General features: G+C 47.0%; 1 protein-coding gene across 2 annotated transcripts in view; it reads left to right on the plus strand.

The window, feature by feature from the left end:
* The window catches only part of LOC129457716 (ATP-binding cassette sub-family C member 11), an 80,051-nt gene that overhangs the window by 28,662 nt on the left and 36,696 nt on the right, over positions 1-14,693 (plus strand). For both annotated transcript variants that reach the window (XM_055233171.2, XM_063611886.1), the window contains exons 7-14: positions 293-466; positions 1,228-1,375; positions 1,540-1,688; positions 3,000-3,107; positions 5,374-5,625; positions 8,074-8,145; positions 11,127-11,251; positions 13,380-13,452. In XM_055233171.2, the coding sequence (XP_055089146.1) occupies positions 293-466; positions 1,228-1,375; positions 1,540-1,688; positions 3,000-3,107; positions 5,374-5,625; positions 8,074-8,145; positions 11,127-11,251; positions 13,380-13,452 (1,101 nt within the window). The remainder of the gene's footprint in view (positions 1-292; positions 467-1,227; positions 1,376-1,539; positions 1,689-2,999; positions 3,108-5,373; positions 5,626-8,073; positions 8,146-11,126; positions 11,252-13,379; positions 13,453-14,693) is intronic.

The following is a 14,693-nucleotide window of genomic DNA, read 5'->3' on the forward strand; positions in this document are numbered from 1 at the left end:
TTATTGAGCACATTCTATGTGTGCAGACAATTTCTATGTCATTGAAATCTCACAAAACCCATATAAAGTAAGTATAATTATTCCAGCTTTACAGATGGAGAAGCTGAGGCTCAGAGTGGTAAAGTAACTTGTTGAGAGTCACACAGCTAGACAGAAGAAAGATGTGAACCTGGGGTGTCTGTCTCTGCCTTTCAAGCCTTCCTGCTAGGAAAGGGCATGGGGAGGCCACCTGCCACCCCTTCTGGGTACCCAGGGAGGTGACACCTGTGCCCTTCGACTTGCTATCTTGCAGGCCATCAGCTTCTTCACCGGTGACATAAGCTACCTGTTTGAAGGGGTGTGCTATGGACCCCTAGTACTGATCACCTGCACATCGCTGGTCATCTGCAGCATTTCTTCCTACTTCATTGTTGGATACACTGCATTTATTGCCATTTTATGCTATCTCCTGGTTTTCCCGCTGGAGGTAATGTCTTTCTTTGTCACCCATGATGCTGGGCCCCAGAAGTCCCAGGGCTCTGGAATCTGGAATAGCTCTGAGTGAGAACGTTGATTCTTGTTGAACTTTCAATCCATTGTGGTTAAGATTCAGCTCCACTCCCTACTTCAAACTATTCTCCGGCCACAACATTTGGTTAATAAGTAAATAAGAGGTGAATGTGATGTGCAAAGTCTACCTCGTAGCTTTCTATGGGAGATTATCTGCTTTGACAACTTTCCTTTGCAGACAATCTCTCTGCGAGATTTTTGTTCCGTCTCTTCTACCCAGAATGTGCTGATGTAATAACACAGCCAGCATTTAACATTTGTCTGAGCACAGTATAATGGGGAAAGGGAAGCATATTTGTTGCCAAAGATTCAGGTGAAATAAAATCGAGAAAACAAATGATTCTTGGATTATGTGTGCTCCGAATTATTGAAATCGAGTGTTTTCCTGAGTGCAGTCACTCTGATCGAAAGGTGATTTTAATTATTAGAGGGTTTAGGGTTCCAGAAGTCAGAGGAACCATTTTGGTTTAGTTTCTAAGTAGCCATAGCCTGGCTTGGGACTCAGGAAAGAAAGGCCCCTGGGATGCTCTAAGGCATGGTGGCCTGGAGAGCTTCGATTGGAAAACCTCTCTTTGGAAATACACCCAGTTGCCCTACTTATGCCAGGCTGAACTCTCCTGCCCTTGTCAAAGGAAGCCCTTGCAGATCAACTCCAAACTTGCTGTATCCTGACTCCAGGTATTCATGACAAGAATGGCTGTGAAGGCTCAGCATCACACATCTGAGGTCAGCGACCAGCGCATCCGTGTGACCAGTGAAGTTCTCACTTGCATTAAGCTGATTAAAATGTACACATGGGAGAAACCATTTGCAAAAATCATTGAAGGTATGGAAAGTCTGACTCTCTGCTCCAAACCCGGTGATGGCATGGTGAGCCAAGCCCCTCTCACCTCCTGGGGATTTTTTTTTTTAATGCTTTGGGGATGGTGCTGTGCTCTTTGGAGAATGTTCTTGTGGTTGTCTTTGGTATATTTCTTTTTTATTTTCCAGACCTAAGAAGGAAGGAAAGGAAACTACTGGAGAAGTGCGGGCTTGTCCAGAGCCTAACAACTACAGCCTTGTTCATCACCCCCACAGTGGCCACAACGGTCTGGGTTCTCATCCACACATCCTTAAAGCTGAAACTCACAGCGTCAATGGTAAGGGTTTGGGGGGCTTTGTTTTCTCCCCATCATGATTGGGAGTTTTCTCATGTGTCCTTTTTTAGCCATGCCCCTCAAAGGTCTGTAGGCTTTGTAAATGAACATTATATGTTGATTTTGATTTTCCAGACAAAAGTACAGTGCTGTCTTCCATCTCAACCAATCTGAAAAAGTGACATCTTGGATAGCCCTGTGGGTGGGCTGGACAGCAGAACCATCGGGGGGTGTGGGGGAGGTGGTACTTGTAGTTAAAATTCTGGCAATTTAAATTACACCTTGAGGTTGTGGAGTTCCTCTAATCCCTAAATAAGGGCCCTGGAAGTGCACTTTAAATACAAAGGTATAGCTTCTTCAGTCCTTCCCTTTGTGGTCGGAACCTGGCCCTGAGAAGTGGCAGCTCCCTTTCAGTGTTAGGAATCCCAGCTCTTTGAGCAGAATAAGACAGGATGCTGCTCTTGGAGGGGTGGTAATCCAACTGGGGAGGCCAGGAGGCAGCACCCAGAGCAAGTAGGGAAGCATTTGAGGGTTGTGTGTGCCCCAGATGGCTGGCCCCTCTGCTTGGCTCAGGCACGCACCAGGAAAACACCCCCGAGAAGTCTGAGGGTGTTGGGGGCGCTATAGAAGGAATACTTTCAGAGGTACTTGAGGCTCACACTGAGATGACACAAGGCAGGTCTAGACGAAGGCATTCCTGCTCCATTGGAGTTCATTTTTGGATGAAGCCAGGAGAAGAAAGGAGGAGAGATGGGCATGGATTGGAAGGTTCTTTCGGCACCTCCAGGAGGGCACCTTCTGGGGTCCTGAGAGCCTAAGGTGTTTTGCTATAGTCACAGTGCAGCATGGGTTAGGCATAAAGGGTAAGGAGATGTCGAATGTTAGAAAGAAAACAAACATCTAAGGCAAAGAAGAAGAAATAGGACCTTGACAGCAAGAATAGCACCAAGCTACATTGAAAGGGAGCAATGCTCACTCACATGAATTTTCTTGTTTTTTCCCAACTTTATTCCTGTATGCACTTTATGATTTTTCTCACTATGCCAATGGGGAAACTGGGCTGTGGTAGGGGCAACCTGCCCAAAGCCAGAGATGTCAGTGGCTAAGCTGCAACAGGGACTAGGCCTTTGACTCTAAGACTCCAAGACAAGTGCTCTTTCCCCAGCTTTTCCAGTCTCCCCCAAACACTAGCCTCTGTTGGATGAAGCAACTGCTTGTTGGATGCTGAGGATGTGGCTCAGGGATGCAGGTGCCAGGGAATGGAGGAAGCAGGAAGGGCCACGACCCTCACCGCCTCCTCCCCTTCTTATCCAGGCCTTCAGCATGCTGGCCTCCTTGAATCTCCTTCGGCTGTCAGTGTTCTTTGTGTCTACTGCAGTCAAAGGCCTCACGAATTCCAAGTCTGCAGTGATGAGGTTCAAGGTAGGTCGTCAGGGGACTGGCTGTAGGCCCCCTGCTTGGACGCTCCTCTGCCTTCAGCCCCTGTGATGTTCCTCCTGAACACGTCCCCTGGCCAAGGCCTAGGTCGCGAAAGGGATTAGCTAACTCGGTGACCTCCCGTGCCAAGGCTGGTGTGGAGCCTGGGAAGACAGATGAATCGGGTCAGGTCTCAGTCCCCAAGGAGATCTTAGGATAGTGTGTCCAAACCAGGTCTCAGACAGATGCTCTGCAGACTTTATCCAGGTTTGCATAGAGTTACCCCAATAGATAGTTTTGTTTTAGAAAAACACCATAGATGTTGCTTGTATTGAAAAACTTGGACATTTTATGCGAAAACCCAGATTTTTGAATTCTCTTGAATGATTAGAAGATCTAGTGACCCTGGACCACATTCTACCATGGCCACAGGCCGCTGGAGTTGAGGCGATAGCTGCCCTGTTTAGATGGAGGCATTTAGCTGCAGTTTGCTGCAGTCTCTACCATACCCTATTGCACCTCCAGGCCTGGAGCTGCATTTTACTTACCATTTATCATCTTAGAAATGGTCCACTTCCCTTATTTACATAGCTGGCATCTAGTTTGAAAACTCTAATCTAAACCAATCTTTAAAAGTCATTTTGTAGTCACTCCACTTTTACATACATGCAGTCCACGACCTATTATCACTCATTCACTCATTCATTCATTAATGCAAAAAATATTTATTGAGCTCCTACCACAAGCCAGGCACTGAGAATACTGCATTGAACAGGGGTCCCTGCTGTCAGGGAGTTCTGATTTGGTATTGGAAACAGACAATTAACAAGTAAATTAATGATCAAAGAGGATTAGATCAGATCACATGAAGAGCCATGATGCCAATAAAACAATGTGATGTCCTAGAGCAAGCTTGTCCAACCTGGGTCACAGGTCACATGTGGCCCAGGATGGCATTGAATGTGGCCCAACACAAATTTGTAAACTTTCTTAAAACATTAGGTGATTTTTATTTTTGCTTTTTTTTTTTTTTTTTTTTTTTAGCTCATTAGCTATCATTGGTGTTCGTGTATTTTCTGTGTGGCCCAAGACAATTCTTCTTCCAATGTGCCCCAGGGAAGCCAAGGGATTGGACACGCCTGTTCTAGGGAGTACGTTGGGGAGGGTTGGGGGTTCCTAGGAAGAGCCTGTTTAGGGAAGGCCCCTGCGAAGGTGACTTTGAGTTATGATGACCAGGCTGAGGAAACAGCACATGTGAAAGCCCTGAGGCTGGAATGAACTTGGCTGCTCTGAGTAACACAAACAGTGCTTTGCTTATCACCAGTCCAGCGCGCTTCCCTGACTTCTCAGCAGCTATAAGAAGGCTCCTGCTGCTGCCTTCCTTCCCATGGGACACTGGGTTCACCCATTCATTCTCCTCTTCTGTGCCTGTTTTCACCTGTGGAGGGGGCAGAGATGAGGAAGCCACAATCTGAGCTCAGAAGGGTGGGTAAGAGAGTCCAAAATGTCAGGAAGCATCCTTCTAGATCTCTTAAGCATATCTCTAGGCAGGGATATGTGAATGTAACCTGACTTCCATAGGATCATACTCCCCTCCCATTCTTTTAATTGCTAGAATTTATGTAGTTCAACCCTTGTGCTTTACAGACAGGGAGCTGGAGATGCAGAGAGAATTGACCTGCTAATGGTCACCTTTTGAAATGTATGACCCCAAATGACCCTTCCCCAGTATGGGACACAGACAGAGCTTTTTATTTTCAATAGCTACAAGTAGATTTTTTTTTTTTTTTAAAGAGATGGAAGTCTCACTATGTTCCCCAAGCTGGTCTTAAACTCCTGAGCTTAAGCAATCCCTTCACTTGGCCTCCCAAAGTGCTAGGATTACAGACATGAGCCATTATGTCCAGCCCAATAGAAATAGAATTTAATTAGAAAAACATCAATCCTACGAGTCAATGGCTATCATCACTTGGGACGAGGCTAATGTAGGTTAGGCCTTAGTCAACCTCCTGAGTGCAGAGTTGCAGTTGATAGTGCAGTGTTTGCAAATATGGAAGAGTGGCCCGGTGGTCTGAAATTTGGAAAACACTGACCTAGAATTTTCACCCACAGAAACTGGCCTTTCCTAACTGGTGGTACTTCTGCAAACTTTTACTGCTTATTAGAAATTCACAAAACCATACCAACTGGCAGGCTTGTAAAACTGGGAACACATTCCTGCTGAACTAAAGAACTGTATTCCTCCTCCCTCTATTTCTTTTTGTCTTTACAGAAGTTTTTCCTCCAGGAGAGCCCTGTTTTCTATGTTCAGACATTACAAGACCCCAGCAAAGCTCTGGTCTTGGAGGAGGCCACCTTGTCGTGGCGACAGACCTGTCCCGGGATCGTCAATGGGGCATTGGAGCTGGAGAGGAACGGACACGCTTCTGAGGGGATGACCAGGCCTAGAGATGCTCTCGGGCCAGAAGAAGAAGGGAACAGCCTGGGCCCAGAGTTGCACAAGATCAACCTGGTGGTGTCCAAGGTAGCCTTGTTCAGGCCATGCAGGCAGGCCAGCTGCCAGGCTCTCAGGACCTGAGGCTAGGAGCTTGGCCAGGTGCCCCACCATTTCCTTGGCTAAAAACTGCCCTCTCCAAGATCTCTCCCTTTAAAATTCAAATTTTTCATGGAGGGCAAACACAAGATATCGTTCATTTTTTAATGTGAATTAATCTATCATTTAAAATTTTTTTGGCTTAGGTAAGACCCAAAATAATATGAGAGTACTGTGTGCTTGTCCTTGGAAGGACCAAGGACACAGAAAGGAGAAGGGAAAGGAGACCCAGCTAACATTTATTACATTCCTCGTATGTGCCAAGCACTAGCCTGTGTTTGAATTTGGTTATTCTGTGAACTCACTTTATCTGGCTCTTTCTCTGCCTAATGTTTACAAAGATTAGCTTCCTGCTGTCTCCTCTTCGCCCTTCCTCTTTTCTTCTCTGTTATCTATTAATGTAGATATTGATATCTTATAATAATTGATATAGAATAGATATAGATATTGATCTATATATAATGATAAATGTCTAAAAATAGATCATATCTAGTAGTAATAGGTGTTAATATCTAATATCTACTGTCTCTTATCTATTTATACTTTCTTCCTTGGTGATCATCTCTAGCCCTGTGGTTTTAAATTCTATCTCTGTGCTATTATCTCTAGCCTTGTAGTCTCTTCTGGACTCCAGACTCAACTGCCTATTTAATATCTCTCTTAAATGTCCATCAAGCATTTAAAATGAAATAAGGTTTTGATATTCACCCCCTTTGATGAGTTCGCCAAATCTTCCTTCTCCTGGGAGATGGCACCATCATCTTTCCAGTGGTTGAGAACCTGGAAGTCACACTTGATTCCTTTCCTTCCCTCCCTCGAATCCAGTCCACCAGCAAGGCCCATCAACTTGACTTCCACATCTGCTCCAAACCTGCCACCCTCACCATAGCCCCTCCACTGCCCTATCCCTGCCACTGTCACACCGCTCCCAGAACCTCCTCATCCACCTCTCTGCTCCCACTTTCGCCTTCTTATGAGCTGTCTACCATGCAGCAGACAGAGGGATTTTCCTTTTTTAAATAATTAATATATATTTTTTTTCTTTCAATAGCTTTTGGGGTACAAGTGGGTTTTGGTTAGATGGAGGAGTTGTATAGTGAAGTCGAGATTTTAGTGCACCCGTGACCCGATAGAGTGCATTGTACCCAATAGGTAGTTTATATCTCTCACCCCACTCCCACGCTCTGTCTCTGTGAGCCTCCAAAATCCATTCTATCAGGGGTTTCTGACACCTGGGCGGTAGACCCGCACTGGTCCACAGCCTATTAGAAACCAGGCTGCACAGCAGGAGGTGAGCAGCAGGCCAGTAAGCATCACCGCCTGAGCTCTGCCTTTTGTCAGATCAGTGGCAGCATTAGATTCTCATAGGAGCGGGAACCTTATTGTGAAGTGTGCATGTGAAGGATCCAGGTTGCACGCTCCTTATGAGAATCTTGCCTGATGATCTGAGGTGGAACAGTTTCATCCTGAAACCAATCCCCCGCCATCACTCAGTTGGTGGAAAAATTGTCTTCCATGAAACTGGTCCCTGGTGCCAAAAAGGTTGGGGACTGCTGCCTTATACTATGACAGAGGGATCTTTCTAAAACATAAACCAATTCAAGTCACTCTCCTTAAACCTTTCAGTGACTTTTCACTGCCTTTAGAGCCCGGGTTCCTCCAAATCTGTACTTGTACCTCTGAACTCTTTCCCACCAGTGTTCTCACAGCTCTTGGGCAGCAATGATGCCTGCTCTGTAGAAGCCTTCCCTGGCTGACCCATCTAAAATTGCCTCAACCCCCAACACTCTGTCTGTCATAAGAGCCGACTTCGTTTTACTCATATCACTTATCTCCATCTGATATTTATTTATTTATGTTGTCTGTCTGTCTTCCCATCCCCTCAGCTTATATTCTGAGCTCAATGTGAGGTCTTTTCTTCATTACTGGGTCTATAGAGGAAACTCAGATCACTATTTGATGGATGAATGAATGTTTCAATAAATGAATGCATGCATGCATGCAGGAAATTCTGTGAGTCTGGCTTCTTTATTCCCATTTAACAAATGGAGAAACTGAGGCCCAGAGAGGCTAAGTGGCTTTCCCAGGATTGCTGCATAGAATAGACACCAATCTGGAATTCAGGGTTCTTGCCACCTACCCCTGAGTTCCCCTCTGCCTTTCCCTTGTGATCTCCTTCTCTCGGGTCACCCCGCCTGCCTCCAGGGACTGCACACAAAGCTCCTCTTGAGCTTTGCTTGTCTGAGGAGTCTTGGGCTCTGTGTGGTTATTTTGTTTTCTGTGTGTTGTTTTGGGTTCTAAACGGTTGAGCCGCCATGGGCAGGTGGGTATGCCAGGGCTGTGCTTTCCCAATACTTGTGTGTCCTCCTTGGCTTGCAGGGGATGATGTTAGGGGTCTGCGGCAACACGGGGAGTGGTAAGAGCAGCCTGTTGTCAGCCATCCTGGAGGAGGTAAGTGATCTGTGGCCACATGCGTGCCTGTCTCCAGGCAGTCCAGGCCCTCCCAAGCTCCAGTGCCCCAGGCGGGGCTCCCCACTGCTTTCTTCCTCACAGGGGTCTGAGCAAGTGGGATTTTTATAAATCGAAAATGGTTGTGCTTGCACTGTGCGGGAGGTGCGTGATCAAGGTGGCCCTCTCTCTTCACCTTGTGGCAGCACTCCTGGTGCAAGCTGCCTCTTATGTCACCTGGAGACCTGTCCTCACCTGTGCTGTGTGAGGATACAGGATATTAACTCAAAGTTAATATGATCATACAAATCATTTCACAGGGAGTTGAGTCCAGTCTCTCTTCCACACTGCAATAGCCTGTTGCAATGGTCCCTATAAAAAAAAAGCATAAAAATCATTTTATAAAGCCAAACTCATAACATTGAGGAGTGGAATGTATGTGTCTTTTAGGATGGCATCGGAAGAGAAATGTGGGGGGAGAAACAGGGAGAAAGAAGGAAGGCAGCCTGGGGAGAGGAGGCCTGCTTGATGGGATGGGGCAGTCATACTCGTACTCCGGCAGTGGGGTACATGTGCCTGCTGGGTGCCCTTGCCCTTGAGATTTGAACCCCCCATTCCATCCCCTGTGGACGAGTTTGAGGTCTGCTGCCATGTGGACATGTGGCTCACACACCCTTTCTCCAGTTTCTTTTTTCTTTCTTTTTTTTCTCCCTTCCCTTCCCTTCCCTTCCCTCCCCTTCCCTCCCCTCCTCTCCCCTCCCCTCCCTTCCCTTCCCCTCCCTTCCCCTCCCTTACCCTCCCTTCCCCTCCCTTCCTCTCCCTCCCCTCCCCTCCCCTCCCCTCCCCTCCCCTCCTTTCTTCTTGTTTTTGACACATCCAGTCGGGAGTGCAATGGTGTCATCTCGGCTCACTGCAACCTCTGCCTCCAGGGTTCAAGTGATTCTCATGCCTCAGCCTCCTGAGTAGCTAGGACTACAGGCATGCGCCACCATGCCCAGCTAATTTTTGTATTTTTTGGTAGAGACGTGGTTTCACCATGTTGACCAGGCTGGTCTCGAACTCCTGGCCTCAAGTGATCCACCTGCCTCAGCTTTCCAAAGTGCTGGGACTATAGACGTGAGCCACCATGCCCGGCCATTTCTCCAGTTTCAAAAAAAAACCCCAAACCCACTCCCCAGATCCTTTGGGGTCACACTGCACACCTTATAACGAACACTGAAAGCACCCATGATGCCTGCTATGCATTTTTGGTCACGTTCCCTCAAGCGTCTTACACCAGCCCTTCCCCGTGGAGCCCCAACCTCACCCCCTCCTGGGCTGCCATCTCTTCCCCCTTCTTCTTCTGCCCATTGTTCCTTGTTCCCCCAACACTGGGAGAAGTTTTCCTTCCTTTCTTCGGCTTTTCCCTCAGCTCCTTCTCCCAAATGAACATTGTCAAACTCATCCCCTCCTTGGAATGCAGTTATGTTACCAAAGCCAGCTCTCTCTTAACACATCACCCACGTGCTGCATGTGGGATGGCCTTTCCCCAGTTTCTTTGCAGCTGCAAAGAAGAAAGACTCCATTAAAAAAAATTGTAAAACTAGCTTCAGTACTTACATGCGAAGTCCTGTGCAAAGAGCTTTCCATTTTCCCCTTTAACTCTAGTAACCTCCCGTGACTAAGGCATACTCACGATGACTCATTTACAGATGAGTACGTGAGGTTCCGAGAGGTGACTCATCCAAGGTCATGCAGCAGGTGAGGGGTGAGTCAGGGCTGAGTCCCAGGTCCACCTGAGGTCAGAGCTCTGTTCTACATCACAGCAGCACTGCCTGGCAGCCACCAGGCAAGACCACCTCCCTACGTGCCCAGTGGTTTGTCAGTTTCCTATGTAAATGAGCCTGTCACTTTCCTTCTAATAAAGGAAGACAGAGATGCCATTTTAAAGTTTTGTTCTTATTCATTAAAGCCTGGCTCCAAACTAGAAGTAAACATTTTAGGGTATAAAAGAGGAAGGATTAAGAATGATGAGGTCCCATGGCAGGGTGCTGGGGATGAGTGTCTATCTCTGTTTGTTTTTAACGTGTTGTTTTGAACTTAGGCAGAAAAGCAGGAAGAACACTACAGCAGGGATCCATATACCCACCATCTGGATGCCGCAGTTGATAGTTTTTGCATATTTACCTTACTATATAGACATACATTTTGTAGAATACTTTAAATTACACAGGTTATAACACTTTCCATCCTAAATACTTCATCATGATGTCCAAAAGTAAGAACGTTTTTCTACCTAACCATGATAACACTATCCTACCTAACAGTAATAATTCCATAATACCCAGGCATGCTCAGGGATAGCCTGGAACTTTTGGTGTGCGTGGTAAAGACCATGGAGGCACTGGCTGCCAGGGAATGGGGCTGGGACAAATAAGAGGAAAAAACGTTCACGCCTGTAATCCCAGCACTTTGGGAGGCCGAGGCGGGCAGATCACGAGGTCAGGAGATCGAGACCATCCTGGCTAACACGGTGAAACCCTGTCTCTACTAAAAATACAAAAAATTAGCTGGGCGTGGTGGCGGGCGCCGGTAGTCCCAGTTACTCAGGAGGCTGAGGCAGGAGAATGGTGTGAACCCGGGAGGCGGAGCTTGCAGTGAGCCAAGATCGCGCCACTGCACTCCAGCCTGGGCGACAGAGCAAGAATCCGTCTCAAAAAAAAAAAAAAAGATGAAAAAACGTATGGGTGTCTTTAGTGCAGGCCTTGGATTCAGTCCAAGCAGGACCTGGCTGGGCTTATCTCCAGCTGCTTCCACATGTTCTCATGGCCGGTCCCTGGAACTCGCTGGTGGGCCTGGCAAGGCCACATTAAAAGTCCCTTTTACCTAGGAGAGCCCCCCAAGGTCCTGGAGGGCAGTGGGGCCCTGGGCACTGTGCCTGCTGAGCCAGGCAGGCTCTGTCCCTTGGCCCACTTGGTCCTGAGGCTGGACTCATTCTGCCGCAGATGCACTTGCTTGAGGGCTCAGTGGGGGTGCAGGGAAGCCTGGCCTATGTCCCCCAACAGGCCTGGATCGTCAGCGGGAACATCAGGGAGAACATCCTCATGGGAGGCCCATACGACAAGGCCCGGTAAGCTCCTGGGAGGGGAAGGGGAGAGCACAGGGAATGTGGCTGGTCTGGGGGCACCTCCAGCTTCAAATGGTAACCTGACAACTGCTAACACTTGTGTGCTCCACTTACACGCATTACCATATTCACCCCTCACTGTGAAAGAAATACCATCATATCAATTTTCCAGATGAATCAGCTGAGGCCCCAAGAGGTTAAATAATTTGCCCGAAATCACCCAGGTGGTGGGATGTGATAGATCCAGGATTTGAACCCAGTTGCTTTCAGAAACTTCATGCTTAACTATTATGCTATATTGGCTCAAAATAGTCAATATACTCTCTCCCTCCAATATTGCTACATTAGAACTTCGTTTGTATTCGTTAAATCTTGGCCCCTAAGTGAAAAGGAAAACAAATGGGAGCAACGAGGTTCTGTGAAAAGGAAAACAAATGGGAGCGATGAGATTCTGTGACATAGAGGAAACCAGTTTGAATCTATGGCCCCGTGGATCTCCCAAGTCTTGTCCATATCCCTCCTTTCCCTCTATGGCCTCTCCCTGCCCTAGAATTCTCGGGTTAACCTGCCCAAGACATGAGATTGGATGTCATGAGTGAAGCCTGTTCAGTGAAGGGTCCAGGAAAACTGCTCTGAATGCTACAGCTACGCTTCCAACTATGGTGGACTCTGACCTGTGACTGTTTGCTTGGTTTTGCAATCTGCCCCTGGGAACAACATAGATATGGAGGTGTAGGAACTGGCTGTCTCTGTCTAGTTGTCCTGTGGACACCTGACAATCATGTCCAATACCAACTCATGAGCACCCTGCCTGCCCAGCCCCATACCCCTGGCTTCTTTTCCCAAATTGTGCAACTCAGTTTAATGGCATCACCCAAACCTTGCACCCCGGGAAGCCAGATGTCTCCTCCTCTGATTTCTTCCACATCTAACTGGTCACTGATCGTGAATAAGCCAGTCTCCTACATATCTCTTGTATTTCTGTCTTCTCCATCTCTGCTTCTAGTTCTTTCAGCCTGTGATCTCTTGTTTGAACAGTTCCCACTGCCCCTGCCCTTGGGTCCCTGTCTCTAATCTCCTGCTCTGTTCCACCCCGCATAAGATTGTCTCCAGGGCAATCATCCTAAATCCCAGCTGAGAATCATCCTAAGTCCCAAGATGAGAATCTTGTCATTGCTCTTCTTTATGGTCTTCTATGAGACTGATAGAACTCATACAGAAGTTTTGAAATATCTGTTAAAATAAAAATGCACCAACCCTGTGACTCAGCAAATCCACTGTTAGGTATTTAATGTGTAGATATTTTCACCCATGGAGGCAAAGACCCATATACAAGGATGTTCACACTGCATTGCTCACAGGAGCAAAAGAGTAGAAACAATTCCAGTGTCCATCACTAGGGCACTGGTTAAATAATTTATGGTGCAACCGTATAATGGAATATTACAGTGCCATTAAAACAATAATAACCTATACATGCAGTACCATGCAGTATACATCCATATATGAATAGATTATTTCTGAATAAATATGCAAGACACTGTAATAGTGGCTGCTTTTTTGAGACGGAGTCTCACTTTGTCTCCCAGGCTAGAGCACAATGGCATGATCTTGGCTTACTGCCACCTTTCCGCCTCCCTGATTCAAGCGATTCTCTTGCCTCAGTCTCTCGAGTAGCTGGGACTACAGGCACGCACCACCACGCCCAGTTGATTTTTGTATTTTTAGTAGAGACGGGGTTTTGTCATGTTGGCCAAGCTGGTCTCGAACTCCTGATCTCAGGTGATCCACCCTCCTCGGCCTCCCAAAGTGCTGGGATTACAGGCGTGAGCCACAATGCCTGGCCAATAGTGGCTGCTTTTGAGAAAAGCAAATGAAGGTCAAAGATGGGAAAGAGAACTGCTTTTCATTGCATCTTTTTGTTCTGGTCAAATATTTACTAAGAGTGTGTATTAATTTAAAAGAAATGAAAGAGGGAAGGAAATGAAAAAAGCCTTCAGTGTTATACCATTAAACACCATCAAGCCTAAATTTCTTAGCATGAAAATCAAGACCATTCCTTTCGACACTGGGAAGGGTGATGGGTGGGAGGGCTGGTCCCCTGTGCCTTATGGCTCCCTGTCCTTCACAGATACCTCCAGGTGCTCCACTGCTGCTCCCTGAATCAGGACCTGGAACTTCTGCCCTTTGGAGACATGACAGAGGTGAGAGGGAGGCGAGCCTGCCTTCTCTGTGTAATGTTCGTGCTCCTATGTTCATGCTGCCTCCCCAGGCAGAGAAGGGAGGGATCCCAGCTCTTCCTCCCAAAGCAGCTGGAGTTTTTGCTGCAGCTGCTGCAGGAGGAGCAAAGCTTCCCTCACTGAGGGAGGTTGGGGCTCAGCTTATAGAGGCACCTGGAAAGGAAAGTGGGTACCTTACCCCACAGAGGTGGAGAGCTGACCTCAAGCTCCTTCTTCTGAAGCAAGAGCAGAGACCCCGTGAAGATGAGAAACCCCCCATCGCCCTTGCCCCACTCCAGCCAGTGCAACATCAGCCATGACCCGCAGGGGCAATTTCTGACTGTAACATTTCCCTGATAATTCACAATCTTTTACATCTGCAGCCACCTTAATACACATACGACCCTCACCCGAGAAAAAAGTGGCATTGCTTTCTTGATTTTAATGGTCTAGTAATAGCTCAGTCTGTTGAACACTTACTACATGCAAGGTGCTATTCTAGCGACTTGAATGTAGTGTCTTAGGTGAGAGTCACGATAATCTCAATAACCTCAGGAGGGTAGTCTCTTAATTCTTCTTCTTCTTCTTATTCTCCTTTTTTTTTTTTTTTTGAAGGGGAGTCTTGTTCTCTGTCTGTCACCCAGGCTGGAGTACAGTGGTGCGATCTCAACTCACTGCAACCTCCACCTCCCAGATTCAAGAGATTCTTATACCTCAGCCTCCTGAGTAGCTGGGATTACAGGCATGCACCTGCAGGTCCGGCTAATTTTTGCATTTTTAGTGGAGACAGGGTTTCTTCATGTTAGCCAAGCTAGTCTCAAACTCCTGGCCTCATGTGATCTACCTAGCTCGGCCTCCCAAAGTGCTGGGATTACAGGCATGAGCTACTGCGCTCAGCCTATTCTTCTTCTTTTAAAGCTGAGACTATAAATCCTTGATGGCAGAGAGCTCAATGATCTTATTCAAGGTTGTTTCTTCAATAGGAAGAACAAGGTCTCATCTGTAAAATGGCATAAATAAGAGTACTGACCTGATCGGATTGCTTTGAGGTTTAAATGAGTTAATACAAAGTGTTTTGACTAGTGCCTGGCCTAGAGTAAGTGTTAACTATTATTGTAAGAGCACAGTAGGCATTGAATAGTGTTTGATGAATAAGTAAATGAATGAATGGGGAAACTGGGCTTTGGCCAGATCAAGCAGGTTGTCCAAGGTCACACAGTGGTGAC

The sequence above is a fragment of the Symphalangus syndactylus genome, chromosome 11 (assembly GCF_028878055.3).
Source record: "Symphalangus syndactylus isolate Jambi chromosome 11, NHGRI_mSymSyn1-v2.1_pri, whole genome shotgun sequence".
NCBI lineage: Eukaryota > Metazoa > Chordata > Mammalia > Primates > Hylobatidae > Symphalangus > Symphalangus syndactylus.